The sequence below is a fragment of the Phasianus colchicus genome, chromosome 1 (genome assembly GCF_987193195.1).
Source record: "Phasianus colchicus chromosome 1, bPhaCol1.hap1.1, whole genome shotgun sequence".
Taxonomy (NCBI): domain Eukaryota; kingdom Metazoa; phylum Chordata; class Aves; order Galliformes; family Phasianidae; genus Phasianus; species Phasianus colchicus.
This window is the reverse complement of record NC_143436.1, coordinates 138,395,252-138,422,390: the sequence shown is the minus strand read 5'-3', so window position 1 is coordinate 138,422,390 and position 27,139 is coordinate 138,395,252. Positions and strand designations below refer to the sequence as shown.

The 27,139-nt window shown below is 48.8% G+C and overlaps 2 protein-coding genes and 3 long non-coding RNA genes across 5 annotated transcripts; 3 read left to right on the top strand and 2 right to left on the bottom strand.

Annotated features, from left to right (window-relative positions):
- Window positions 1-3,454, bottom strand: LOC149920071 (uncharacterized). The gene is made up of 3 exons (XR_016460802.1): window positions 3,134-3,454; window positions 577-724; window positions 1-400 (listed from the first exon to the last, which is right to left on the bottom strand). It is a non-coding gene; the product is annotated as an uncharacterized LOC149920071 (long non-coding RNA).
- A 1,225-nt stretch (window positions 3,455-4,679) lies between these two features.
- Window positions 4,680-11,029, top strand: LOC149920070 (uncharacterized). Its single transcript, XM_090142822.1, has 6 exons — window positions 4,680-4,759; window positions 6,204-6,292; window positions 6,758-6,829; window positions 6,965-7,036; window positions 7,507-7,654; window positions 7,831-11,029. The coding sequence occupies exons 1-6, from the start codon at window positions 4,680-4,682 to the stop codon at window positions 8,159-8,161; spliced, it is 792 nt and encodes a 263-aa protein (XP_089998948.1). The 3' UTR covers window positions 8,162-11,029.
- A 3,415-nt stretch (window positions 11,030-14,444) lies between these two features.
- On the bottom strand, window positions 14,445-17,646 carry LOC149920069 (uncharacterized). The gene is made up of 3 exons (XR_016460800.1): window positions 17,578-17,646; window positions 15,021-15,168; window positions 14,445-14,844 (listed from the first exon to the last, which is right to left on the bottom strand). It is a non-coding gene; the product is annotated as an uncharacterized LOC149920069 (long non-coding RNA).
- A 160-nt stretch (window positions 17,647-17,806) lies between these two features.
- On the top strand, window positions 17,807-19,591 carry LOC149920068 (uncharacterized). The gene is made up of 3 exons (XR_016460801.1): window positions 17,807-17,898; window positions 18,185-18,247; window positions 18,454-19,591. It is a non-coding gene; the product is annotated as an uncharacterized LOC149920068 (long non-coding RNA).
- Window positions 19,592-20,003: 412 nt separating this feature from the next.
- On the top strand, window positions 20,004-25,475 carry LOC149920067 (uncharacterized). The gene is made up of 6 exons (XM_090142743.1): window positions 20,004-20,034; window positions 20,675-20,737; window positions 21,203-21,274; window positions 21,410-21,481; window positions 21,953-22,100; window positions 22,277-25,475. The coding sequence occupies exons 1-6, from the start codon at window positions 20,004-20,006 to the stop codon at window positions 22,605-22,607; spliced, it is 717 nt and encodes a 238-aa protein (XP_089998869.1). The 3' UTR covers window positions 22,608-25,475.
- The last annotated feature ends 1,664 nt before the right edge of the window (window positions 25,476-27,139 follow it).

Below are 27,139 nucleotides of genomic sequence, written 5' to 3'. Positions count from 1 at the left end.
TCATATAAAGCATTTTATTATGTGCCAGTGGACACTCCCATTATTGGAAGAAAGAAAGACGATCTCTGCATTCTTGGTCCACTAGGGGTTATATGGTTCACCCCGTTTCTCTGGTTTTCCACAGGTGCATATACTTTTCCTCTCTCTTCCTGATCTTGGTGGCCTTTTTCTTCTATCATCAGTGATATTTGACTGCTTGCGAAAGTCAGTCAGAGTGGATGGCAGTAGGGGCTGACAGAGACAGTAAGCGACTGGTGAGAGAAGACCGTCCAGATTTGGGTTAGAATTCCCAGAATCATCATCAAAATCTATGGTAATTCTCGCAAAGTTCTGTCCCTTTTCTACTGGAGCCGGGTCTTCCTTTCTTTTGCAAATGCAAGCTGCACCTAGCACTGCACCTCTGCAACAAAAAGAAAGGGGTTTTAGACAAGACTCAAAATTTGTATGGCTTAAGAGATAAAGGTCAAAGAAATTCCTCAACACAGATCCCAGCAGAGGGCTGTCCACAGCTCTCACTGCAAGTGCTTCCTGCCACAGAGCAGCCAGCTAGCAAAGACTACTGGAGAAGCAACTCACTCTTGTTTCTTCTTCAGCAGCTGTTTTGCCAGGTAACCCAAAGCTGCCAGAACAACCAGAGAGAACAGGACGGCAAGCACTGCAACTGCAGAGTGATCTTCTCCCCGTTTCTGATCCACTCCCTCTGCTGTTCTCACACCACCAGCACCTGCAGAACAGAGACAGTGCAACACACTGTGGTAGCAAGGGTAATGGGAGGACGGTTGGACTAGATGATCTTGTAGGTACTTTCCAACCTTGTGATTCTATGATTGATCTCACAGACAGGGATGGAAACAAGTCCCAGTTCTGGGCAGCCAGCAGACTGCCTCTCAGCCTGTCCCACCCTCCCAGCTGCCCTTACAGAACAGGTATGAGGCTCTAGCTGGAGGGACAGAGGGATGTGGATGTGGGTGAAGGTCCATCCATGCAGAAGAGGTTGCCTGTGGCAAGTCAGGCTGCTCCCTGTATTGCTACGGCATCAATTAGGAAAACAAAAAGAGTTGTCATCACTGGGGACTCCCGGGGAGCCTCATACGAAGTTTTATGTCAGACATCATCATGTCACACTGCCCCACCACTGCCATCTGTCGCTTGGTAACAGCGTGCAATGAATACTGGTTAGAAGGTTCAGCTTCTACTGCCATGCCCCCACCATCCACCTGTGATATTTGGGGGCAATATATAAAATAGGGGGCATTATTTCTGGAGCAGCCCTCATAAGACGTATAATATAGGTAATGTATATAGATAATAAAGCCCATTTTCTTTTTTTAACATCTTTATTAAAGCGTTAAAAAAAAAAAGTGCCAGTCGTTGGTGGGCCCTGTGTGTGTGAGAGTGAGGTTGCTGACAGCTACTGGAGTCAGGCCTGTGGTGCAGGCCTGCAGGCCGTTGCCAGATGCTGAATGGATTGTGGTCTTCCCATCCCAGCCACTGGGACAGGAATGGTGTGTGTTCCCACATCGGCTGTAGATGGTGCTGAGGTGAGCGAGGCCAGCTTAGGGCTCCACATCGATGTTGCAGCAAAGCTGCAGGTCATAGCCCTCGTGCCTGGTGTTGCGTCTCAGCTGTCTGTGTTTATGTGAGTCCCTCTGAAGGCAGCCCTTGGCCGAGGCAGCCTGTCAGCATCATGTCAGCGTCCTTTCTCTGGGTGGGGATGTCTCTGAGATACCTACTCAGCACTGCTACAAGCTGAGCCTGCAAAAGGGAAAGCACCAGCCATGTCTCCCAGCCTGGGCAGAGAGCCCAGGTCTCTGGGCATCAGGCTGAGCATAAGCAAGTCAGGTGGAAGTGGTTCCGGGCCAGAGCAGCTGGAGGAGGTGGCCGTGCCTTTACCTCACATAAAATTATCGTCGAACTCCTGCCTACAAACTTCAGGATCTCCAGTGTGAACAGGGCAGCCAAAAACAGACCACGCCCTTGCCCAGATGGGACTGTGTGTCTGAAGGCTCCTAGGCTGCAGGGAAACTGGCCCTGGGCCACTGCTCTGGCCCTCCCAGGGCTGTCCCATCATATCTGGGAGACTGCTCAAAGTCTAACACAAGCAAGCAGGCAACCTCAACATTTATTTTGGTGTCATACATATGATGCAGGCCAAACCAGCACCGAACCACATGGTATTTCAGTACTACATTATTAGATGGAGATTATGCCAGTGACAGCATAAAGTAAGTTTCTCATGGACTTAAAGTCCCCATGTCAAAGCCCAGGATCATTACGGACTGACAGCAGCACCAGTATTGTCTTGTCAGGACACTCTGTTCTCTTTTCCATTAGATCTGGGCACGAGACACTCAAATCCTTCTGATGGCTCAGCAGTTTGCTCAGTATGAATTGCAGTTTAGCAAAGTGAAAGACAACGGAGACATGGATTTTATGGTGGAGACTGGAATTCGCCACAGTACAAAACACTACAATATAAATAAAAATGCAGCCTTGACTTAGAAAGCCATAACACATAAACCAGCACATATTAATATAGTAGTCACACCTAGGCTGCATTTTAAATACAGAAGCAACACCTAGGCTGCATTTTAATCATAACTCATAACCCGTATTAAAAGAAACAACAACAAGCAAACAAAAAACCCATCAACAACAACAACAACAAAACCACCCAAAGATCCAAGACTGAGACCAGACCTGAAAATGTTTCATTTGCAATTCTTCGCTGTCCTCTAAAGGCTGTTTCAGGAATTTCAGCCTTGGATTTTGAGCTGCAAATCCTTGTTTTTGCTCTATGCCCAGAACAGTCTAAAGCACAGCACAGCACATCAAAAGAAAGTAGAAGGTTTATGCCAAGCTTCACTCGGAATTCTGCAGATAGCTAAAAGGCTTCAGTCTAACCAGACACAGTGAGTCAGTGTTAGTGAGGTTTGTTATGCTGTGTAGGAAACATAGCTGTATCTACCAAGGCATGGGATCAATGGGATTTCTGTTGTTTTGCTGACACAATTCAGTCGGTGGTGAAGCTTAAGATTCCTTCAATGCTAACAACTCAGTATGAAGACAGTACTGCACATCCAAACCAACTTGTCAGGAATAACTAAAACAACTGACTTTTTTTGTGACTTACTCCTTAATAAGGTGCTCAAGAAGTTCTGTATAACTCAGGAAGGTTAGGCACATTTTTCTTGCATCATCAGAGGTGCTTTGTGAGGTCATAATGGGCCCCGTGAAGACATTCAGGAACCCCGTGTTATGTCATACCAGGAGGTACCACTTGTGCCTCAGGCCTGCAAGGAGGGTGCTTGCTGCTTGTGGACAAGAGATAGCATGGGGCGACTACGGGAGACAGGTTCTCCCAGCTGTTGCTTTTTGCTCTTCCTTCTTCTCTTCCTGGTGGCTCCGTGTCATGGGCAACGACAGTATGTCCCGTGGGGAGCACTGAGTCCAGGTAGGTTGGGTACTGAGGGGTGTACTGGGGAAGCAAACCCCCGAGGCTTCCTGAAAAGCAGCCTTGGATGGTGGGTCCTCCGAGGAAACAACCAGGCTCTTACATCAGCTCTGTTCCCTGTGAGGTGATGGCTCTCCAGCTTCAGCACACGTCCCACCTTGGAGCACACAGGGACGTCCCAGAGGGGAGAGCTCCTCCGATTCCAGCTCCGGGCGCTGTAGATCCCTTATGAAGAAGCACATGGCAACAGGTCTTGACAGCTTTTCTGCTTTGTTCTCCATTCCAGATGAACGTGTTGGTGACACGTACGGAGCTATCCGATATCCCATGGAAGCTGATATGGAACGTGGTAAGAATCCCAGGGGCATGGTTTTCCTTGGAGATGTGTCTGATTCCCGTGCATGACTCACCCAGGCCTCTGCTTGGGACCTGGCAGAATCTAGACCTACATGTGGCTCTCACAACACTACGTGATCCCCTGCCAGGCCCTGCAGTCCCTTTACTGAGAATCATGGCATAATGTGGAAAGGAAATCTTTCTTCTGCTTCTTTACAGATCTGCCTGTACGCCGCGTATCTGGGCTGAACCGTTTTCATCAGCCTCAAGGCTACCCCAGGGGTGAGTGGTCCGTCTTTGTTCATTTCACAGTGTCAGCATGTACTTTCAGCCTTGTCTTCCTGTGGAACATGTCTTTCACTCTTCTTTGCTTATGCTGGAGTGTGGAGAAGAGCAGAATAGCCTCTGTATCCAGCCTATGCCAGGGAAGGTGTTCTGGAATGTTACAAGGGCTTTGTTTGTCCTTGGAGATGCATTTGATCCCTGGCCATGGCTCGCATAGGCCTCTGCTCTGGATCTGGCAGAATCTGGACCGACATGTGGCTCTCAGAACACTATGTCCCTGGGCACACAGCCTATTGACCTGTTAGGTAGAGATGGGGAACAGAACAGGCCTGGTATAATCCATGGTGAGGTGATTTGGGACCTGTTCTGAAAGCTAGACGGTCACAAGTCCATGGGGCCAGATGGATTGCACCCTAGGTTGCTGAGGGAGTTGGCGGATGTGGTTGCCACTCTCCATCATTCTTCGGCAGCCCTGGCTATCCGGGAATGTCCCGGTGGATTGGAGACTGGCAAATGTGAGGCCCATCTTCAAAACGGGCTGGAAAGATGATCCTGGTAGCTACAGAGCGGTTAGTCTCACATAGGTGCCAGGGAACGTCATGGAATGGATAATCTTGGGAGCCATCATGGATCAAATAAAGGTCAACCAGAGGATCAGGCCCAGTCAGCATGGGTTTATGAATGGTAGGTCCTGTCTGACAAAGCTGATTCATTTTATGACAAGGTGACCCACTTAGTGGATGAAGGTAAGGCTGTTGATTTGGTCTACCTGGACTTCAGTAAGGTCTTTGACACTGTCCCCCACAACATCCTTGTGGAGAAGCTGGCTGCCCATGGTTTGGATGGGTGTACGCTTCAGTGGGTGAGACACTGGCTGGAATGGCCGGGCCCAAAGAGTTGTGATCAATGGAATTAAATCCAGTTGGTGGCCAGTCACGAACGGTATCCCCCAGGGCTTGGTACTAGGCCCACTCCTATTCAACGTCAGGTGACACCAAGCTGGGAGGGAGTGTTGATCTGCCTGAGGGTAGAAAGGCACTACAGAGGGACATGGATCATTAGATTGATAGGCCAAGGCAAACTATGAGTTTCAGTAGGACCAAGCGTCGGGTCCTGCATTTTGATCACAATCCCAGACGACCCTACCGGCTTGGGGAGGAGTGGCTGGAAAGCTGCCTGACAGAAAGGTACCTTGGTGTACTGATGGACAGTCGGCTGAATATGAGGCAGCAGTGTGCCCAGGTGGCCAAGAAACCCAGCAGCATTCTGGCTTGTATCAGGAATGGTGTAGTGAGCAGGACTAGGGAAGTAATCCTTATTAAGTGTGCCTTAAGAGGAGTGACTAAAGGAAATTGGACTGTTTAGTCTGGGGAAGAGGAGGCTGAGGGGAGACCTTATTGCTCTCTTCAAGTACCTGCAAGGTGCTTACAGTGAGAACAGGGTTGGTCTCTTCTCACTGGTGACAGGTGACAGGACGAGGGGAAATGGCCTCAAGTTGTGCCAGGGGAGGATTCGGTTGGATATCGGGAAAAACTTCTTTACAGAAAGGGTGGTTAAGCACTGGGATAGGCTTCCTAGGGAGGTGGTGGAGTCACCATCCCTGGATGTGTTTAAAATCCATTTGGATGTGGTGCTCAGGGACATGATTTAGCGGTGGTTTGTTAGAGTTAGGGTAGTATGGTGAGGTTGTGGTTGGACTTGGTGATCTTTACCATCATTTCCAACTGAGCAATTCTATGATTGTATGATATTGTGATTCTATGATCCCCTGCCAGGCTCTGCAGTCCCCTCCCCAGGAAGCCTGGCACAATACTTTGTTTCTTTTTACAAGGGTGGATAGTGATAAGACCAGGGGGAATGGTTTTAAACGGAGAAAGGGGAGGTTTACGTTAGATATTACAAGGAAATTTTTCACTTAGATGGTGGTGACACACTGGAACAGGTAGCCCAGAGAGATTGTGGATGCCCCATTCCTGGAGGCATGCAAGGCCAGGCTGGATGGGCTCTGGGCAGCCTGGTCTGGTGGTTGGCGACCGTGCCCATAGCAAGGGGGTTGAAACAAGATGATCATTGTGGTCCTTTTCAACTCAAGCCATTTGATGATTCTATGATTCTATAATACGAAAAGGAAATCTTTCTTCTGTTTCTTTACAGATCTGCCTGTACGCCGCGTATCTGGGCTGTACCGTTTTCATCAGCCTCAAGGCTACCCCAGGGGTAAGTGGTCCATCTTGGTTCATTTCACAGTGTCAGCATGTACTTTCAGCCTTGTCTTCCTGTGGAACGTGTCTTACACAGTTCTTTTCTAATGCTGGGGTGTGGAGAAGGGCAGAGTAGCCATCAGGAGAGCACAGAGAGACGTGCCCTGGGATTCTTTGCCCTGCACAGCTGTGTTTGCCAGCAGCGCCAGCCTTGTGTCTCTTGAAGTGCTGATGGCAAAGACAGCAGCGTTTGGGGCAGAGTTTAGAGCTGCTTGGGGATCCTTTCCCCCAGCCAAGCTGAACGTGGTTTGTTTGGTGCGAATATGGTGCCCCTTTTGGCACCTGGCACCCATTTGCCACATACTTGCGAGTGGAAGAGGGAGACAAGTGTCTGCGAGTGAGAGTGTTTGCTGCCATTCACGGCTGAACAGATTAATTGCAATATATGTCAGGAGCTGTTATCTTCTGCCTTTGTTTGCAGAGGTGGCCTCGGGTGCTGGCTCTGCAGCTTCTCAGTGGGTTCCTGATTTGGAGCCTTGGAGGAATCACATGGGTAAGTGGTGTGTCTGGGTTCCCTCAGAGAGATGCCAGGTGCATCTAGAAGGCCAGCCTGACCCATTTGCAGCTGTTGATTATGAAGATTACACCACCTGTAATGGAAATGTTCCTCCTCTGTGTTTACTTATAGCTGTTGAACCCAAGATTCCTGTTCCACGTTCTCAGATGGATCTTGGTTTTGAGCCTGAAGAGTATCCCAGAGGTACGTTGTCTTTGTCTGATAACCTTCCTGAGAGAGAGATACTATCAACTGCTGGGGAGAGCTTCTGTGCAATGCGTGTTTACTGCCATGCAAAGCTGAAGAGGTGCATTCAAACATATAACAGGAGCTGTTCTGTCTGCCGTGGCAGAGCTGGCCACAGAGGATGGTTGTCAGCTTACCTTGCAGAATCCTGCTTTGGGTCCTTGGAGGTACAGCATGTGCAATGCACGCCTATTCATTCCCTGAGACACAGCTGGAGGTAGTGATTTCTCAGCCTCTCCCTCAGCAAGAGCACATGGGCTCTTGCTCAGGAAGACTGTAAGAGATCACCCTCATCCTCTGGTAGTAAGACGCGAGAATCAGGGACAGTAATGGAGTGAATACTATAGTCACTCGCACTTCTCCAAGACACTGTGATACCATCAGTAGTGCAGAACTCATGAGTGTGTTGCACTGTCTCTGTTCTGCAGGTGCTGGTGGTGTGAGAACAGCAGAGGGAGTGGATCAGAAACGGGGAGAAGATCACTCTGCAGTTGCAGTGCTTGCCGTCCTGTTCTCTCTGGTTGTTCTGGCAGCTTTGGGTTACCTGGCAAAACAGCTGCTGAAGAAGAGACAAGAGTGAGTTGCTTCTCCAGTAGTCTTTGCTAGCTGGCTGCTCTGTGGCAGGAAGCACTTGCAGTGAGAGCTGTGGACAGCCCTCTGCTGGGATCTGTGTTGAGAAATTTCTTTGACCTTTGTCTCTTAAGCCATACAAATTTTGAGTCTTGTCTAAAACCCCTTTCTTTTTGTTACAGAGATACAATGCTATGTGAGGTTTGCTTTTGCATAAGAAAGGAAGACCCATCTCCAGTAAAAAAACAACAGACCTTTGCAAGAATTACCATAGAAATTGATGATGATTCCGGGAAGTCAAACCCAAATCTGAACAGTCTTCCCAATTCCAAGGTCCCAAAAACACCTTCCTTATTCTATCAGCCCCCACAGCAATCCTCTCAGACTGACTTCCCCAGGCAGTCAGAAAACGCTGATGATAGAAGCAAAAGGCCAGCAGAGTCAGGAGAAGAGAGGAAAAGTATATGCACCTGTGGAAGACCAGTGAAACTGGGTGAACCACAGAAACCCTAGGGGACCAAGAATGCAGAGATCAGCACTGCTGGGGGGCTGTGTGCCACGGAAGAGAACACACCGTGTCCGTGAGAGAAATACATCAGACAGACGGAGAAGGAAGGGTCTCCTAATCGTGCTGCAGGCTCGGCAATGCAGAGCAATAAGGAATGTCCTTACATCACTACGTCACTCTGTCTCTTCCTCCCAGAAACGACGTGGGAAGGACTGAAGCGTTTGGGGAACTCTAATTCTCCCTTAGCAGCTTTCCCAGTTCCATCAGTTCACTGCAAGATGTCCATTCTTATGAACGAGCATTCACTGCTGATTCCATATTGTGACACCATGCCCAAGTTGCACAACACACATATATATATATCTACACAATCAATAAACTATAACTAACATCATATACGGATATGTGTACATATGTGTCCAGATGCCTAAAACTACCCCCAGCATCAGGTGTCCTTCAGGTACACACTGAATGTCCCCGTTTCTGTTTTTGCATTTCCCACCAAATGAACTCAGGGCTGTGAACAAAATCAGTCCCACGGGTGGGCTTGCTTTTGCCCAAGGCCAGGATAACCCAAACCATTTTCCCTTGTAAATTCTTCTTATGTGCCACAGGGAGTCTATTCCCTCCTATGGTACATAAGAGGCTGGACTGGGCAGGGCCGTCTCAATTGGCAGATCCCAGTGTGTTGACTAAGCAGGTGACATTAGCAGGCTATATCCCAATTGATCCCAGTGCTTGAATGTTCTGCCAACTACTGCTTTCAGCATAGTTTTTAACACATATTTTAAAATATAATTTGACTCTTCCAGAAGCTGGTGGATCGTAGAGGATATGATATATCCACTCAGTGCCATGCTCTTTGGTCCAGGAGTTTATGAGGGTATTTTAAAAACGAGTTTTCCTTTATCTGACTAGCTTCTTTTTGGGGTGCCAGGTCACCATAACATTTGCTATTCAAGGATAGCATTTTGGGTGGAGGTATGGGGTACAGGACATCAGTGTTTCCAGACATCAGATGTTTGCTTCCACCACTGTAAGCATACAGCGCTTTCCATGGCAGATTTGTGGCAGTGTGAATAGAATCCACCTCCAGGCCTCCCCGTATTTATATCTCATCCATTGTCCCCCGTACCAAAGAGGCTTCATGGGCTTTGTTTACTTTATTGTAGCATGGGTTTCACATTCACGGATAACCTGGGCAATAGTGTCCATGGTCAGGCCACCCATTGATCCTGAGCCCATCCATGTGTTGCACACCTTCCTTGATGGCCTCTGGTGTCATGAGATCACTGAGCTAGAAATAGCTTTCTAATCTGTTGCTGGTGCAGATCTAGAGCATGAGACAGTTGACACACCTTCTGGACAGTTTCACATTTGAAAGCATTTCTTTGGAGCTGTTTGCTTTCAAACAGAAAGGCCCAGGACTGTTTCTTGGCTGAAGACTGGCTGGTGCACCACTACTGAACTCCCTGACACCAAGACAGTGCTGGATCAAGGAGTGACTAACTGCTTTGCTTTGCTGTTGCTAGGAAAATTTCTGCTCCAAGAAGCCTGCTTGATCACCTTTATTTCAAAAAGAGTGAGAGGAGAGTCTTCAGCTTTCTTTATTCCAATAGAGGGACTGAGGTATATCCCTGTGGGGTTTCTCAAAGTACTGGGGGAGACAGCCCCTCTTTTATCTCTGTGTCCCGATGCTGGTGAGCCATTCCCCCTTTCCCTGTTGGCTGAGGTACTTGGGGTTCACATTCTTCCCAATTTGCCTATCAGCCATTCCCCAGCTAGGTCCACCCCTATGTTTGCTTTGTTGGCACAAACTTCGTCATCTGGACTCAGAGTTTGTTGTTTTGCCCAACTAGAACTGTCTTTGTGTCCTGTGAACTCTAGCACACTTTGTTCTGCCCAGCAAACAAGATTTACGTAGGTGCTCAGGTAGCATCTCCATCCAGATCTGAAGGCTCTTCCTTATGCCGTATTCTCCGCACTCACTATTGCATTCTCTCAGTCCTCGCAGCAGTCCTCTCAGTCTGACTTTCACAGGCAGAAAAAAATTGGTGAGCTCTTCTGCTCAGGTGCAAGCAAAAAGGCAATAGGTGCAGGAACAGAGAAATGTGTGCTGCTGTGAAAGTGCAGCAAAGTGGGGTGCACCAGATACCTGCTAGCAGACCAAGAATAAGAAGATCAGCAGCGCTGAGGAGCTGTGTGGCTTTGAAGTGAACATGCGGTCTCAATGTGTATCAGCAGAGGCCAGAACCAACCCCACGGCAGCATGGCAAACGGCAAAATACACTGTCCTCACTCACCACCACCGCAGGGAGAGGCTGCAGATAACGTTTCTCGTTTCGCTGCCTAACTAAAAGTGTCTAAGCCAAAGAGAAGGTTGCCCAGGAGCTGACAGAAGTTAGTGACCTAGCTTTGGCCTGCACTGAGTATCTTGCTGCTCAGTCTCACTCTTGATTTTGCATGCCAAACCCTCCTGGCCAGTCTGGGCCATCTCTGAAAGAAGCCTTCGCATAGCATTTTGCTCAGCAGTCCCAACTGCTGAATCCGAGAAACTTCAGAAAACCTCCGGGGCTTCTGATGTCAAAGTCCAGGAGCACTGGGGAATGCCCAGCAACTCTCACAGGAAACTTGAGGACGCCTACAACAGTTCAGCAAGGATTGAGTTAAAGGAGGTCAACGGAGTGCATCCAAGGAAGTTCCAGAGGTTGTTGCTGTGCTCTGTGGGCTCATAGGTAATGAGATTAGCAAACTGTTGACCTACCAACCCCCCTGCTATGTGCAGGGCGCCAACCGCTAGACCAGGCTGCTCAGAGCCACATCCAGCCTGACTTTGAATGCCCCCAGGGATGGGGCATCCACGACCTCCTTGGGCAACCTGTTCCAGCGCGTCACCGCCACCTAAGGTGGAGAAACTTCCTTCTAATATCTAACCTAAATTTCCCCTGGCTTAGTTTAAAACCATTCCCCCTTGTCCTGTCACTATCCACCCTTGTAAGCAGTCATTTCCCCTCCTGCTTCTATGCTCCCTTCAAGTACTACAAGGACACAGTGAGGTCTCTCTGGACCTTCCAAGTTGAACAATCCCAGTTCCCTCACCTTTTCTTCATAGGAGAGAGGTTCCAGCCCTCTGATCATCTTAGTGGCCCTCCTCTGGACTCTTTCCAAGAGTTCTGTGTCTTTCTTGTACTGGGGGCTCCAGGCCTGGATGCAGTACTCCAGATGGGGCCTCACAAGAGCCGAGTAGAGGGGGACAATCACATCCCTCTCCCTGCTGGCCACCCCTTTTTTAATGCAGCCCAGCACACAGTTGGCCTTCCAGGCTGCAAGCACACACTGCTGGCTCATGTCCAGCTTCTTGTCTACCAGGACCCCCAAGTCTTTCTCTGCAAGGCTGCTCTCAAGGAGATCTTCCCCCAGTCTGTATAAACACCTGGGATTGCCCTGACCCATGCACAAGGCCATGCACTTGGCCTTGTTGAACCTCATTATGTTCTCATGGGCCCACTTCTGCAGCCTGTCCAAGTCCTTCTGGATGTCTTCCCTTTCATTCTAATGCATCAACTGCACCTCTCAGGTTGGTGTCATCTGCAAACTTGCTGAGGTACACTTGAGTCCATTGAGTCTTGTGCTCGCAGAAGGGTTTTGCACTCCAGTACCTAGGTCTAACCTAACTAACTCTTTCAGTGTGGCTACAGTGGGAGCTAGCACCGACAAAGTTGTGATTTGTAGGATCTGCTCCAAGGAGGCAGACAAAGGATGAGTGTTGCCCGCTTTGCCCACCCAGTTGTGAACAAGCATTTGTAAATCCTTATCGGTTTGGCCATTCATAGAGTCATAGAATCACAGAATTGTTCAGGTTGGAAAGTCATCAAGTCCAACCTCAACCTAACCATACTACCCTAACTCTAACAACCCTCTGCTAAGTCATGTCCCTGGGCACCACATCCAAGCAGTTTTTAAACACACCCAGGGATAGTTACTCAACCACCTCCTGGGGAGCCTATTCCAGTGCTTAACAGCCCTTTCTGTAAAGAAGTTTCAACTGATATCCAACCTCGCTCTGGGTCAACCAGTATTGTCTCTGGAAATTTCTGGCTTGACATGAAGGCTCTTTCATGCATTAATTGTAAGCGGGCTGCTTTCTGAATACTCCAAGTCAGTTGGTGAAGCCCCTGCAGAATTGTAACCCAGTCACCTCTTTCCATAGGGTCGAGACCTCCTGCCTAGTGAGCTGCCTTCTGAGCCAGGGACCACGGGGTTTGGTAGTTCCCAGTAGTTAGGAAAACACCAGGCCCCAAAAACCTTCTGTCTCCTCTTCAATTAAAAGTATGCAGTCCCCTCCCATTAGGGCAACTCTCCACACAAGTTCTGTCTGTCTCCTTAGCATTCCTGCTGTACTTCTCCTGCAGTTTAGCCAGCTCCTGGGCTGAGTACAGGATCTCTCTGATTGTAACTGTTGGCGGATTTCCCCCTTCTCCTCATCATAGTTCTATTTCTCTTTATTTAGAGATCTCATCTGTCTTGGGGGCTCAATTCTACTGAGTCTCTCCTGAGCCTGTGCTAGTTTGGTGCTGGGAAAGACAGGGGGAAAGGCTCTTCCTCTTCTATGCTACCCAGTTGCGTACTGGGTTCATTTACTGCCTGTGCTTTAATTTATTAAGACAGGAGAGCAAGAGGGGAAAAAGAAAAGGAGAGAGAGGGGAAAAAAAGGAGTCACCACTGTGGACCCTGTGATGATGTCCTCCTTCTCCTCCTTTTGGGATGGTCGAGGATGTGTCAGGGCGAGCACTGCCAGCTGTGGAGTTGGCAATGCTTTTCATGCCATATGATGGTGCCCTCCAATTGGGCTAGGAGCTGTTGCCAGGCTGAGACTGTCCAGAAACAGACGCAGAATTCACAGTGTTACAATTCTGTATAGTACTGTCACAGAGTCTGAGCCAGAAAGAAATATGTCTCTTCAGTCTCATAGACCTTCACTAGCAGGATCCTCAACTTACATGTCCACCTCTGAATGACCAATGAAGCAGTTTTGCTGCCCACCCCCCTTCCCCTCCCGCCCTCTCCCCCCCCGCCCCGACTTCACGAATCAAGAACTCTACCGTCTTGTGATCACTTCTGTTCAATACAGCTGCCAACCAACACATCTCCCACCAGGCCTTTGCAGTTTATGAACAGCAGGTCTAGTGAGGCTCCTTCCCTGGTAGGCTCTCTGACCACGGTAGTCTTGCATCTATGTTGAGCTCGTGGCCCTACAGTGCTTCCTTGCTGTAGACCTTGGTAGGCTTCCAGAGGGTGACAAACCTCCCTAGCTGATAAACCAGGCTGGAGCTGGGCTATGGACACAGCTTATCAAGGTCTCTCCCAAACAATGGCTAAAGGGCTACCTGACTCTCCCACAGCAAAGGGCACCTGCAACAGAGGCTCCCATCACCCTAAGTCAATGGCTGGCTTGTCTCACTTCTTAGGAGCCTCTAGAGCACAGTGGCAGTCTTGGAATTTCCTTGGATACAGCCTTCTGAACTCCTTTAACTTAATCCCTGCCTAAAAGCAGCAGGCATCCTCAAGTTTCTCAGAGGGTTGCTGGGCATTCCTCAGTGCACCTGGACCTCACCTCCAGAAGACCCTGAGGTCTTCTGAAGCTTCTCAAGTTCATCAGCTGGAACTGATGCACAAAACTTATGTGTCTGTAGACTAAATTCAGGGATGGCCAGGAAGTTCCTGCGTGGAAAATCAAGGACTGAGTGGGAACATACACCAAGCAGGCCAAAGCTAGATCAGTAACTTCTGTCAGCTCCTGGGCAACCTTCTCTTTGGCTTAGACATGTTCATTTAGGCAATGCATCTGGGAAACACTGTCTGTGGACCTCCTCTGCACATTTGGTGGTGATGAAAGAGGACAGTGTCTCCTGCCATTTGTCATGCTGCTGTGGGGTTGGTTCTGGTCTGCTAGTGGGTATCTTGTGCAGCCCACTTCTCTGTACTTCCACAGGCGCACATATTTATCTCTTTTCCCACACATGGTGTGTCTTTGCTTGCACCTGAGCAGAAGAGCTCACCAATTTTTTTCTGCTTATGAAAGTCAGACAGAGAGGACCGTTGTGAGGATGGAAAAAACAGGGCAGAGAGTGCTGAGAACATGGCATTGGGAAGAGCATTCAGATGTGGGCTTGACTTGCATGAAAGATCGTCAGTGTCTATGGTAATTCCTGATTTTGGCTATTCTAGCTGAGCATGGTCTTTGCCTCTCATGTCAATGGCAGTTTCATCTAACATTCCACCAAGAAGTCATATAAAGCATTTTATTATGTGCCAGTGGACACTCCCATTATTGGAAGAAAGAAAGACGATCTCTGCATTCTTGGTCCACTAGGGGTTATATGGTTCACCCCGTTTCTCTGGTTTTCCACAGGTGCATATACTTTTCCTCTCTCTTCCTGATCTTGGTGGCCTTTTTCTTCTATCATCAGTGATATTTGACTGCTTGCGAAAGTCAGTCAGAGTGGATGGCAGTCGGGGCTGACAGAGACAGTAAGCGACTGGTGAGAGAAGACCGTCCAGATTTGGGTTAGAATTCCCAGAATCATCATCAAAATCTATGGTAATTCTCGCAAAGTTCTGTCCCTTTTCTACTGGAGCCGGGTCTTCCTTTCTTTTGCAAATGCAAGCTGCACCTAGCACTGCACCTCTGCAACAAAAAGAAAGGGGTTTTAGACAAGACTCAAAATTTGTATGGCTTAAGAGATAAAGGTCAAAGAAATTCCTCAACACAGATCCCAGCAGAGGGCTGTCCACAGCTCTCACTGCAAGTGCTTCCTGCCACAGAGCAGCCAGCTAGCAAAGACTACTGGAGAAGCAACTCACTCTTGTTTCTTCTTCAGCAGCTGTTTTGCCAGGTAACCCAAAGCTGCCAGAACAACCAGAGAGAACAGGACGGCAAGCACTGCAACTGCAGAGTGATCTTCTCCCCGTTTCTGATCCACTCCCTCTGCTGTTCTCACACCACCAGCACCTGCAGAACAGAGACAGTGCAACACACTGTGGTAGCAAGGGTAATGGGAGGACGGTTGGACTAGATGATCTTGTAGGTACTTTCCAACCTTGTGATTCTATGATTGATCTCACAGACAGGGATGGAAACAAGTCCCAGTTCTGGGCAGCCAGCAGACTGCCTCTCAGCCTGTCCCACCCTCCCAGCTGCCCTTACAGAACAGGTATGAGGCTCTAGCTGGAGGGACAGAGGGATGTGGATGTGGGTGAAGGTCCATCCATGCAGAAGAGGTTGCCTGTGGCAAGTCAGGCTGCTCCCTGTATTGCTACGGCATCAATTAGGAAAACAAAAAGAGTTGTCATCACTGGGGACTCCCGGGGAGCCTCATACGAAGTTTTATGTCAGACATCATCATGTCACACTGCCCCACCACTGCCATCTGTCGCTTGGTAACAGCGTGCAATGAATACTGGTTAGAAGGTTCAGCTTCTACTGCCATGCCCCCACCATCCACCTGTGATATTTGGGGGCAATATATAAAATAGGGGGCATTATTTCTGGAGCAGCCCTCATAAGACGTATAATATAGGTAATGTATATAGATAATAAAGCCCATTTTCTTTTTTTAACATCTTTATTAAAGCGTTAAAAAAAAAAAGTGCCAGTCGTTGGTGGGCCCTGTGTGTGTGAGAGTGAGGTTGCTGACAGCTACTGGAGTCAGGCCTGTGGTGCAGGCCTGCAGGCCGTTGCCAGATGCTGAATGGATTGTGGTCTTCCCATCCCAGCCACTGGGACAGGAATGGTGTGTGTTCCCACATCGGCTGTAGATGGTGCTGAGGTGAGCGAGGCCAGCTTAGGGCTCCACATCGATGTTGCAGCAAAGCTGCAGGTCATAGCCCTCGTGCCTGGTGTTGCGTCTCAGCTGTCTGTGTTTATGTGAGTCCCTCTGAAGGCAGCCCTTGGCCGAGGCAGCCTGTCAGCATCATGTCAGCGTCCTTTCTCTGGGTGGGGATGTCTCTGAGATACCTACTCAGCACTGCTACAAGCTGAGCCTGCAAAAGGGAAAGCACCAGCCATGTCTCCCAGCCTGGGCAGAGAGCCCAGGTCTCTGGGCATCAGGCTGAGCATAAGCAAGTCAGGTGGAAGTGGTTCCGGGCCAGAGCAGCTGGAGGAGGTGGCCGTGCCTTTACCTCACATAAAATTATCGTCGAACTCCTGCCTACAAACTTCAGGATCTCCAGTGTGAACAGGGCAGCCAAAAACAGACCACGCCCTTGCCCAGATGGGACTGTGTGTCTGAAGGCTCCTAGGCTGCAGGGAAACTGGCCCTGGGCCACTGCTCTGGCCCTCCCAGGGCTGTCCCATCATATCTGGGAGACTGCTCAGAGTCTAACATAAGCAAGCAGGCAACCTCAACATTTATTTTGGTGTCATACATATGATGCAGGCCAAACCAGCACCGAACCACATGGTATTTCAGTACTACATTATTAGATGGAGATTATGCCAGTGGCAGCATAAAGTAAGTTTCTCATGGACTTAAAGTCCCCATGTCAAAGCCCAGGATCATTACGGACTGACAGCAGCACCAGTATTGTCTTGTCAGGACACTCTGTTCTCTTTTCCATTAGATCTGGGCACGAGACACTCAAATCCTTCTGATGGCTCAGCAGTTTGCTCAGTATGAATTGCAGTTTAGCAAAGTGAAAGACAACGGAGACATGGATTTTATGGTGGAGACTGGAATTCGCCACAGTACAAAACACTACAATATAAATAAAAATGCAGCCTTGACTTAGAAAGCCATAACACATAAACCAGCACATATTAATATAGTAGTCACACCTAGGCTGCATTTTAAATACAGAAGCAACACCTAGGCTGCATTTTAATCATAACTCATAACCCGTATTAAAAGAAACAACAACAAGCAAACAAAAAACCCATCAACAACAACAACAACAAAACCACCCAAAGATCCAAGACTGAGACCAGACCTGAAAATGTTTCATTTGCAATTCTTCGCTGTCCTCTAAAGGCTGTTTCAGGAATTTCAGCCTTGGATTTTGAGCTGCAAATCCTTGTTTTTGCTCTATGCCCAGAACAGTCTAAAGCACAGCACAGCACATCAAAAGAAAGTAGAAGGTTTATGCCAAGCTTCACTCGGAATTCTGCAGATAGCTAAAAGACTTCAGTCTGACCAGACACAGTGAGTCAGTGTTAGTGAGGTTTGTTATGCTGTGTAGGAAACATAGCTGTATCTACCAAGGCATGGGATCAATGGGATTTCTGTTGTTTTGCTGACACAATTCAGTCGGTGGTGAAGCTTAAGATTCCTTCAATGCTAACAACTCAGTATGAAGACAGTACTGCACATCCAAACCAACTTGTCAGGAATAACTAAAACAACTGACTTTTTTTGTGACTTACTCCTTAATAAGGTGCTCAAGAAGTTCTGTATAACTCAGGAAGGTTAGGCACATTTTTCTTGCATCATCAGAGGTGCTTTGTGAGGTCATAATGGGCCCCGTGAAGACATTCAGGAACCCCGTGTTATGTCATACCAGGAGGTACCACTTGTGCCTCAGGCCTGCAAGGAGGGTGCTTGCTGCTTGTGGACAAGAGATAGCATGGGGCGACTACGGGAGACAGGTTCTCCCAGCTGTTGCTTTTTGCTCTTCCTTCTTCTCTTCCTGGTGGCTCCGTGTCATGGGCAACGACAGTATGTCCCGTGGGGAGCACTGAGTCCAGGTAGGTTGGGTACTGAGGGGTGTACTGGGGAAGCAAACCCCTGAGGCTTCCTGAAAAGCAGCCTTGGATGGTGGGTCCTCCGAGGAAACAACCAGGCTCTTACATCAGCTCTGTTCCCTGTGAGGTGATGGCTCTCCAGCTTCAGCACACGTCCCACCTTGGAGCACACAGGGACGTCCCAGAGGGGAGAGCTCCTCCGATTCCAGCTCCGGGCGCTGTAGATCCCTTATGAAGAAGCACATGGCAACAGGTCTTGACAGCTTTTCTGCTTTGTTCTCCATTCCAGATGAACGTGTTGGTGACACGTACGGAGCTATCCGATATCCCATGGAAGCTGATATGGAACGTGGTAAGAATCCCAGGGGCATGGTTTTCCTTGGAGATGTGTCTGATTCCCGTGCATGACTCACCCAGGCCTCTGCTTGGGACCTGGTAGAATCTAGACCTACATGTGGCTCTCACAACACTACGTGATCCCCTGCCAGGCCCTGCAGTCCCTTTACTGAGAATCATGGCATAATGTGGAAAGGAAATCTTTCTTCTGTTTCTTTACAGATCTGCCTGTACGCCGCGTATCTGGGCTGAACCGTTTTCATCAGCCTCAAGGCTACCCCAGGGGTGAGTGGTCCGTCTTTGTTCATTTCACAGTGTCAGCATGTACTTTCAGCCTTGTCTTCCTGTGGAACATGTCTTTCACTCTTCTTTGCTTATGCTGGAGTGTGGAGAAGAGCAGAATAGCCTCTGTATCCAGCCTATGCCAGGGAAGGTGTTCTGGAATGTTACAAGGGCTTTGTTTTTCCTTGGAGATGCATTTGATCCCTGGCCATGGCTCGCATAGGCCTCTGCTCTGGATCTGGCAGAATCTGGACCGACATGTGGCTCTCAGAACACTATGTCCCTGGGCACACAGCCTATTGACCTGTTAGGTAGAGATGGGGAACAGAACAGGCCTGGTATAATCCATGGTGAGATGATTTGGGACCTGTTCTGAAAGCTAGACGGTCACAAGTCCATGGAGCCAGATGGATTGCACCCTAGGTTGCTGAGGGAGTTGGCGGATGTGGTTGCCACTCTCCATCATTCTTCGGCAGCCCTGGCTATCCGGGAATGTCCCGGTGGATTGGAGACTGGCAAATGTGAGGCCCATCTTCAAAACGGGCTGGAAAGATGATCCTGGTAGCTACAGAGCGGTTAGTCTCACATAGGTGCCAGGGAACGTCATGGAATGGATAATCTTGGGAGCCATCATGGATCAAATAAAGGTCAACCAGAGGATCAGGCCCAGTCAGCATGGGTTTATGAATGGTAGGTCCTGTCTGACAAAGCTGATTCATTTTATGACAAGGTGACCCACTTAGTGGATGAAGGTAAGGCTGTTGATTTGGTCTACCTGGACTTCAGTAAGGTCTTTGACACTGTCCCCCACAACATCCTTGTGGAGAAGCTGGCTGCCCATGGTTTGGATGGGTGTACGCTTCAGTGGGTGAGACACTGGCTGGAATGGCTGGGCCCAAAGAGTTGTGGTCAATGGAATTAAATCCAGTTGGTGGCCAGTCACGAACGGTATCCCCCAGGGCTTGGTACTAGGCCCACTCCTATTCAACGTCAGGTGACACCAAGCTGGGAGGGAGTGTTGATCTGCCTGAGGGTAGAAAGGCACTACAGAGGGACATGGATCATTAGATTGATAGGCCAAGGCAAACTATAAGTTTCAGTAGGACCAAGTGTCGGGTCCTGCATTTTGATCACAATCCCAGACGACCCTACCGGCTTGGGGAGGAGTGGCTGGAAAGCTGCCTGACAGAAAGGTACCTTGGTGTACTGATGGACAGTCGGCTGAATATGAGGCAGCAGTGTGCCCAGGTGGCCAAGAAACCCAACAGCATTCTGGCTTGTATCAGGAATGGTGTAGTGAGCAGGACTAGGGAAGTAATCCTTATTAAGTGTGCCTTAAGAGGAGTGACTAAAGGAAATTGGACTGTTTAGTCTGGGGAAGAGGAGGCTGAGGGGAGACCTTATTGCTCTCTTCAAGTACCTGCAAGGTGCTTACAGTGAGAACAGGGTTGGTCTCTTCTCACTGGTGACAGGTGACAGGACGAGGGGAAATGGCCTCAAGTTGTGCCAGGGGAGGATTCGGTTGGATATCGGGAAAAACTTCTTTACAGAAAGGGTGGTTAAGCACTGGGATAGGCTTCCTAGGGAGGTGGTGGAGTCACCATCCCTGGATGTGTTTAAAATCCATTTGGATGTGGTGCTCAGGGACATGATTTAGCGGTGGTTTGTTAGAGTTAGGGTAGTATGGTGAGGTTGTGGTTGGACTTGGTGATCTTTACCATCATTTCCAACTGAGCAATTCTATGATTGTATGATATTGTGATTCTATGATCCCCTGCCAGGCTCTGCAGTCCCCTCCCCAGGAAGCCTGGCACAATACTTTGTTTCTTTTTACAAGGGTGGATAGTGATAAGACCAGGGGGAATGGTTTTAAACGGAGAAAGGGGAGGTTTACGTTAGATATTACAAGGAAATTTTTCACCTAGATGGTGGTGACACACTGGAACAGGTAGCCCAGAGAGATTGTGGATGCCCCATTCCTGGAGGCATGCAAGGCCAGGCTGGATGTGGCTCTGGGCAGCCTGGTCTGGTGGTTGGCGACCCTGCCCATAGCAAGGGGGTTGAAACAAGATGATCATTGTGGTCCTTTTCAACTCAAGCCATTTGATGATTCTATGATTCTATAATACGAAAAGGAAATCTTTCTTCTGTTTCTTTACAGATCTGCCTGTACGCCGCGTCTCTGGGCTGTACCGTTTTCATCAGCCTCAAGGCTACCCCAGGGGTAAGTGGTCCATCTTGGTTCATTTCACAGTGTCAGCATGTACTTTCAGCCTTGTCTTCCTGTGGAACGTGTCTTACACAGTTCTTTTCTAATGCTGGGGTGTGGAGAAGGGCAGAGTAGCCATCAGGAGAGCACAGAGAGATGTGCCCTGGGATTCTTTGCCCTGCACAGCTGTGTTTGCCAGCAGCGCCAGCCTTGTGTCTCTTGAAGTGCTGATGGCAAAGACAGCAGCGTTTCGGGCAGAGTTTAGAGCTGCTTGGGGATCCTTTCCCCCAGCCAAGCTGAACGTGGTTTGTTTGGTGCGAATATGGTGCCCCTTTTGGCACCTGGCACCCATTTGCCACATACTTGCGAGTGGAAGAGGGAGACAAGTGTCTGCGAGTGAGAGTGTTTGCTGCCATTCACGGCTGAACAGATTAATTGCAATATATGTCAGGAGCTGTTATCTTCTGCCTTTGTTTGCAGAGGTGGCCTCGGGTGCTGGCTCTGCAGCTTCTCAGTGGGTTCCTGATTTGGAGCCTTGGAGGAATCACATGGGTAAGTGGTGTGTCTGGGTTCCCTCAGAGAGATGCCAGGTGCATCTAGAAGGCCAGCCTGACCCATCTGCAGCTGCTGATTGTGAAGATTACACCACCTGTAATGGAAATGTTCCTCCTCTGTGTTTACTTATAGCTGTTGAACCCAAGATTCCTGTTCCACGTTCTCAGATGGATCTTGGTTTTGAGCCTGAAGAGTATCCCAGAGGTACGTTGTCTTTGTCTGATAACCTTCCTGAGAGAGAGATACTATCAACTGCTGGGGAGAGCTTCTGTGCAATGCGTGTTTACTGCCATGCAAAGCTGAAGAGGTGCATTCAAACATATAACAGGAGCTGTTCTGTCTGCCGTGGCAGAGCTGGCCACAGAGGATGGTTGTCAGCTTACCTTGCAGAATCCTGCTTTGGGTCCTTGGAGGTACAGCATGTGCAATGCACGCCTATTCATTCCCTGAGACAAAGCTGGAGGTAGTGATTTCTCAGCCTCTCCCTCAGCAAGAGCACATGGGCTCTTGCTCAGGAAGACTGTAAGAGGTCACCCTCATCCTCTGGTAGTAAGACGCGAGAATCAGGGACAGTAATGGAGTGAATACTATAGTCACTCGCACTTCTCCAAGACACTGTGATACCGTCAGTAGTGCAGAACTCATGAGTGTGTTGCACTGTCTCGTGTCCTGCAGGTGCTGGTGGTGTGAGAACAGCAGAGGGAGTGGATCAGAAACGGGGAGAAGATCACTCTGCAGTTGCAGTGCTTGCCGTCCTGTTCTCTCTGGTTGTTCTGGCAGCTTTGGGTTACCTGGCAAAACAGCTGCTGAAGAAGAGACAAGAGTGAGTTGCTTCTCCAGTAGTCTTTGCTAGCTGGCTGCTCTGTGGCGGGAAGCACTTGCAGTGAGAGCTGTGGACAGCCCTCTGCTGGGATCTGTGTTGAGAAATTTCTTTGACCTTTGTCTCTTAAGCCATACAAATTTTGAGTCTTGTCTAAAACCCCTTTCTTTTTGTTACAGAGATACAATGCTATGTGAGGTTTGCTTTTGCATAAGAAAGGAAGACCCATCTCCAGTAAAAAAACAACAGACCTTTGCAAGAATTATCATAGAAATTGATGATGATTCCGGGAAGTCAAACCCAAATCTGAACAGTCTTCCCAATTCCAAGGTCCCAAAAACACCTTCCTTATTCTATCAGCCCCCACAGCAATCCTCTCAGACTGACTTCCCCAGGCAGTCAGAAAACGCTGATGATAGAAGCAAAAGGCCAGCAGAGTCAGGAGAAGAGAGGAAAAGTATATGCACCTGTGGAAGACCAGTGAAACTGGGTGAACCACAGAAACCCTAGGGGACCAAGAATGCAGAGATCAGCACTGCTGGGGGGCTGTGTGCCACGGAAGAGAACACACCGTGTCCGTGAGAGAAATACATCAGACAGACGGAGAAGGAAGGGTCTCCTAATCGTGCTGCAGGCTCGGCAATGCAGAGCAATAAGGAATGTCCTTACATCACTACGTCACTCTGTCTCTTCCTCCCAGAAACGACGTGGGAAGGACTGAAGCGTTTGGGGAACTCTAACTCTCCCTTAGCAGCTTTCCCAGTTCCATCAGTTCACTGCAAGATGTCCATTCTTATGAACGAGCATTCACTGCTGATTCCATATTGTGACACCATGCCCAAGTTGCACAACACACATATATATATATCTACACAATCAATAAACTATAACTAACATCATATACGGATATGTGTACATATGTGTCCAGATGCCTAAAACTACCCCCAGCATCAGGTCTCCTTCAGGTACACACTGAATGTCCCCGTTTCTGTTTTTGCATTTCCCACCAAATGAACTCAGGGCTGTGAACAAAATCAGTCCCACGGGTGGGCTTGCTTTTGCCCAAGGCCAGGATAACCCAAACCATTTTCCCTTGTAAATTCTTCTTATGTGCCACAGGGAGTCTATTCCCTCCTATGGTACATAAGAGGCTGGATTGGGCAGGGCCGTCTCGATTGGCAGATCCCAGTCTGTTGACTAAGCAGGTGACATTAGCAGGCTATATCCCAATTGATCCCAGTGCTTGAATGTTCTGCCAACTACTGCTTTCAGCATAGTTTTTAACACATATTTTAAAATATAATTTGACTCTTCCAGAAGCTGGTGGATCGTAGAGGATATGATATATCCACTCAGTGCCATGCTCTTTGGTCCAGGAGTTTATGAGGGTATTTTAAAAACGAGTTTTCCTTTATCTGACTAGCTTCTTTTTGGGGTGCCAGGTCACCATAACATTTGCTATTCAAGGATAGCATTTTGGGTGGAGGTATGGGGTACAGGACATCAGTGTTTCCAGACATCAGATGTTTGCTTCCACCACTGTAAGCATACAGCGCTTTCCATGGCAGATTTGTGGCAGTGTGAATAGAATCCACCTCCAGGCCTCCCCGTATTTATATCTCATCCATTGTCCCCCGTACCAAAGAGGCTTCATGGGCTTTGTTTACTTTATTGTAGCATGGGTTTCACATTCACGGATAACCTGGGCAATAGTGTCCATGGTCAGGCCACCCATTGATCCTGAGCCCATCCATGTGTTGCACACCTTCCTTGATGGCCTCTGGTGTCATGAGATCACTGAGCTAGAAATAGCTTTCTAATCTGTTGCTGGTGCAGATCTAGAGCATGAGACAGTTGACACACCTTCTGGACAGTTTCACATTTGAAAGCATTTCTTTGGAGCTGTTTGCTTTCAAACAGAAAGGCCCAGGACTGTTTCTTGGCTGAAGACTGGCTGGTGCACCACTACTGAACTCCCTGACACCAAGACAGTGCTGGATCAAGGAGTGACTAACTGCTTTGCTTTGCTGTTGCTAGGAAAATTTCTGCTCCAAGAAGCCTGCTTGATCACCTTTATTTCAAAAAGAGTGAGAGGAGAGTCTTCAGCTTTCTTTATTCCAATAGAGGGACTGAGGTATATCCCTGTGGGGTTTCTCAAAGTACTGGGGGAGACAGCCCCTCTTTTATCTCTGTGTCCCGATGCTGGTGAGCCATTCCCCCTTTCCCTGTTGGCTGAGGTACTTGGGGTTCACATTCTTCCCAATTTGCCTATCAGCCATTCCCCAGCTAGGTCCACCCCTATGTTTGCTTTGTTGGCACAAACTTCGTCATCTGGACTCAGAGTTTGTTGTTTTGCCCAACTAGAACTGTCTTTGTGTCCTGTGAACTCTAGCACACTTTGTTCTGCCCAGCAAACAAGATTTACGTAGGTGCTCAGGTAGCATCTCCATCCAGATCTGAAGGCTCTTCCTTATGCCGTATTCTCCGCACTCACTATTGCATTCTCTCAGTCCTCGCAGCAGTCCTCTCAGTCTGACTTTCACAGGCAGAAAAAAATTGGTGAGCTCTTCTGCTCAGGTGCAAGCAAAAAGGCAATAGGTGCAGGAACAGAGAAATGTGTGCTGCTGTGAAAGTGCAGCAAAGTGGGGTGCACCAGATACCTGCTAGCAGACCAAGAATAAGAAGATCAGCAGCGCTGAGGAGCTGTGTGGCTTTGAAGTGAACATGCGGTCTCAATGTGTATCAGCAGAGGCCAGAACCAACCCCACGGCAGCATGGCAAACGGCAAAATACACTGTCCTCACTCACCACCACCGCAGGGAGAGGCTGCAGATAACGTTTCTCGTTTCGCTGCCTAACTAAAAGTGTCTAAGCCAAAGAGAAGGTTGCCCAGGAGCTGACAGAAGTTAGTGACCTAGCTTTGGCCTGCACTGAGTATCTTGCTGCTCAGTCTCACTCTTGATTTTGCATGCCAAACCCTCCTGGCCAGTCTGGGCCATCTCTGAAAGAAGCCTTCGCATAGCATTTTGCTCAGCAGTCCCAACTGCTGAATCCGAGAAACTTCAGAAAACCTCCGGGGCTTCTGATGTCAAAGTCCAGGAGCACTGGGGAATGCCCAGCAACTCTCACAGGAAACTTGAGGACGCCTACAACAGTTCAGCAAGGATTGAGTTAAAGGAGGTCAACGGAGTGCATCCAAGGAAGTTCCAGAGGTTGTTGCTGTGCTCTGTGGGCTCATAGGTAATGAGATTAGCAAACTGTTGACCTACCAACCCCCCTGCTATGTGCAGGGCGCCAACCGCTAGACCAGGCTGCTCAGAGCCACATCCAGCCTGACTTTGAATGCCCCCAGGGATGGGGCATCCACGACCTCCTTGGGCAACCTGTTCCAGCGCGTCACCGCCACCTAAGGTGGAGAAACTTCCTTCTAATATCTAACCTAAATTTCCCCTGGCTTAGTTTAAAACCATTCCCCCTTGTCCTGTCACTATCCACCCTTGTAAGCAGTCATTTCCCCTCCTGCTTCTATGCTCCCTTCAAGTACTACAAGGACACAGTGAGGTCTCTCTGGACCTTCCAAGTTGAACAATCCCAGTTCCCTCACCTTTTCTTCATAGGAGAGAGGTTCCAGCCCTCTGATCATCTTAGTGGCCCTCCTCTGGACTCTTTCCAAGAGTTCTGTGTCTTTCTTGTACTGGGGGCTCCAGGCCTGGATGCAGTACTCCAGATGGGGCCTCACAAGAGCCGAGTAGAGGGGGACAATCACATCCCTCTCCCTGCTGGCCACCCCTTTTTTAATGCAGCCCAGCACACAGTTGGCCTTCCAGGCTGCAAGCACACACTGCTGGCTCATGTCCAGCTTCTTGTCTACCAGGACCCCCAAGTCTTTCTCTGCAAGGCTGCTCTCAAGGAGATCTTCCCCCAGTCTGTATAAACACCTGGGATTGCCCTGACCCATGCACAAGGCCATGCACTTGGCCTTGTTGAACCTCATTATGTTCTCATGGGCCCACTTCTGCAGCCTGTCCAAGTCCTTCTGGATGTCTTCCCTTTCATTCTAATGCATCAACTGCACCTCTCAGGTTGGTGTCATCTGCAAACTTGCTGAGGTACACTTGAGTCCATTGAGTCTTGTGCTCGCAGAAGGGTTTTGCACTCCAGTACCTAGGTCTAACCTAACTAACTCTTTCAGTGTGGCTACAGTGGGAGCTAGCACCGACAAAGTTGTGATTTGTAGGATCTGCTCCGAGGAGGCAGACAAAGGATGAGTGTTGCCCGCTTTGCCCACCCAGTTGTGAACAAGCATTTGTAAATCCTTATCGGTTTGGCCATTCATAGAGTCATAGAATCACAGAATTGTTCAGGTTGGAAAGTCATCAAGTCCAACCTCAACCTAACCATACTACCCTAACAACCCTCTGCTAAGTCATGTCCCTGGGCACCACATCCAAGCAGTTTTTAAACACACCCAGGGATAGTTACTCAACCACCTCCTGGGGAGCCTATTCCAGTGCTTAACAACCCTTTCTGTAAAGAAGTTTCAACTGATATCCAACCTCGCTCTGGGTCAACCAGGATTGTCCCTGGAAATTTCTGGCTTGACATGAAGGCTCTTTCATGCATTAATTGTAAGCGGGCTGCTTTCTGAATACTCCAAGTCAGTTGGTGAAGCCCCTGCAGAATTGTAACCCAGTCACCTCTTTCCATAGGGTCGAGACCTCCTGCCTAGTGAGCTGCCTTCTGAGCCAGGGACCATGGGGTTTGGTAGTTCCCAGTAGTTAGGAAAACACCAGGCCCCAAAAACCTTCTGTCTCCTCTTCAATTAAAAGTATGCAGTCCCCTCCCATTAGGGCAACTCTCCACACAAGTTCTGTCTGTCTCCTTAGCATTCCTGCTGTACTTCTCCTGCAGTTTAGCCAGCTCCTGGGCTGAGTACAGGATCTCTCTGATTGTAACTGTTGGCGGATTTCCCCCTTCTCCTCATCATAGTTCTATTTCTCTTTATTTAGAGATCTCATCTGTCTTGGGGGCTCAATTCTACT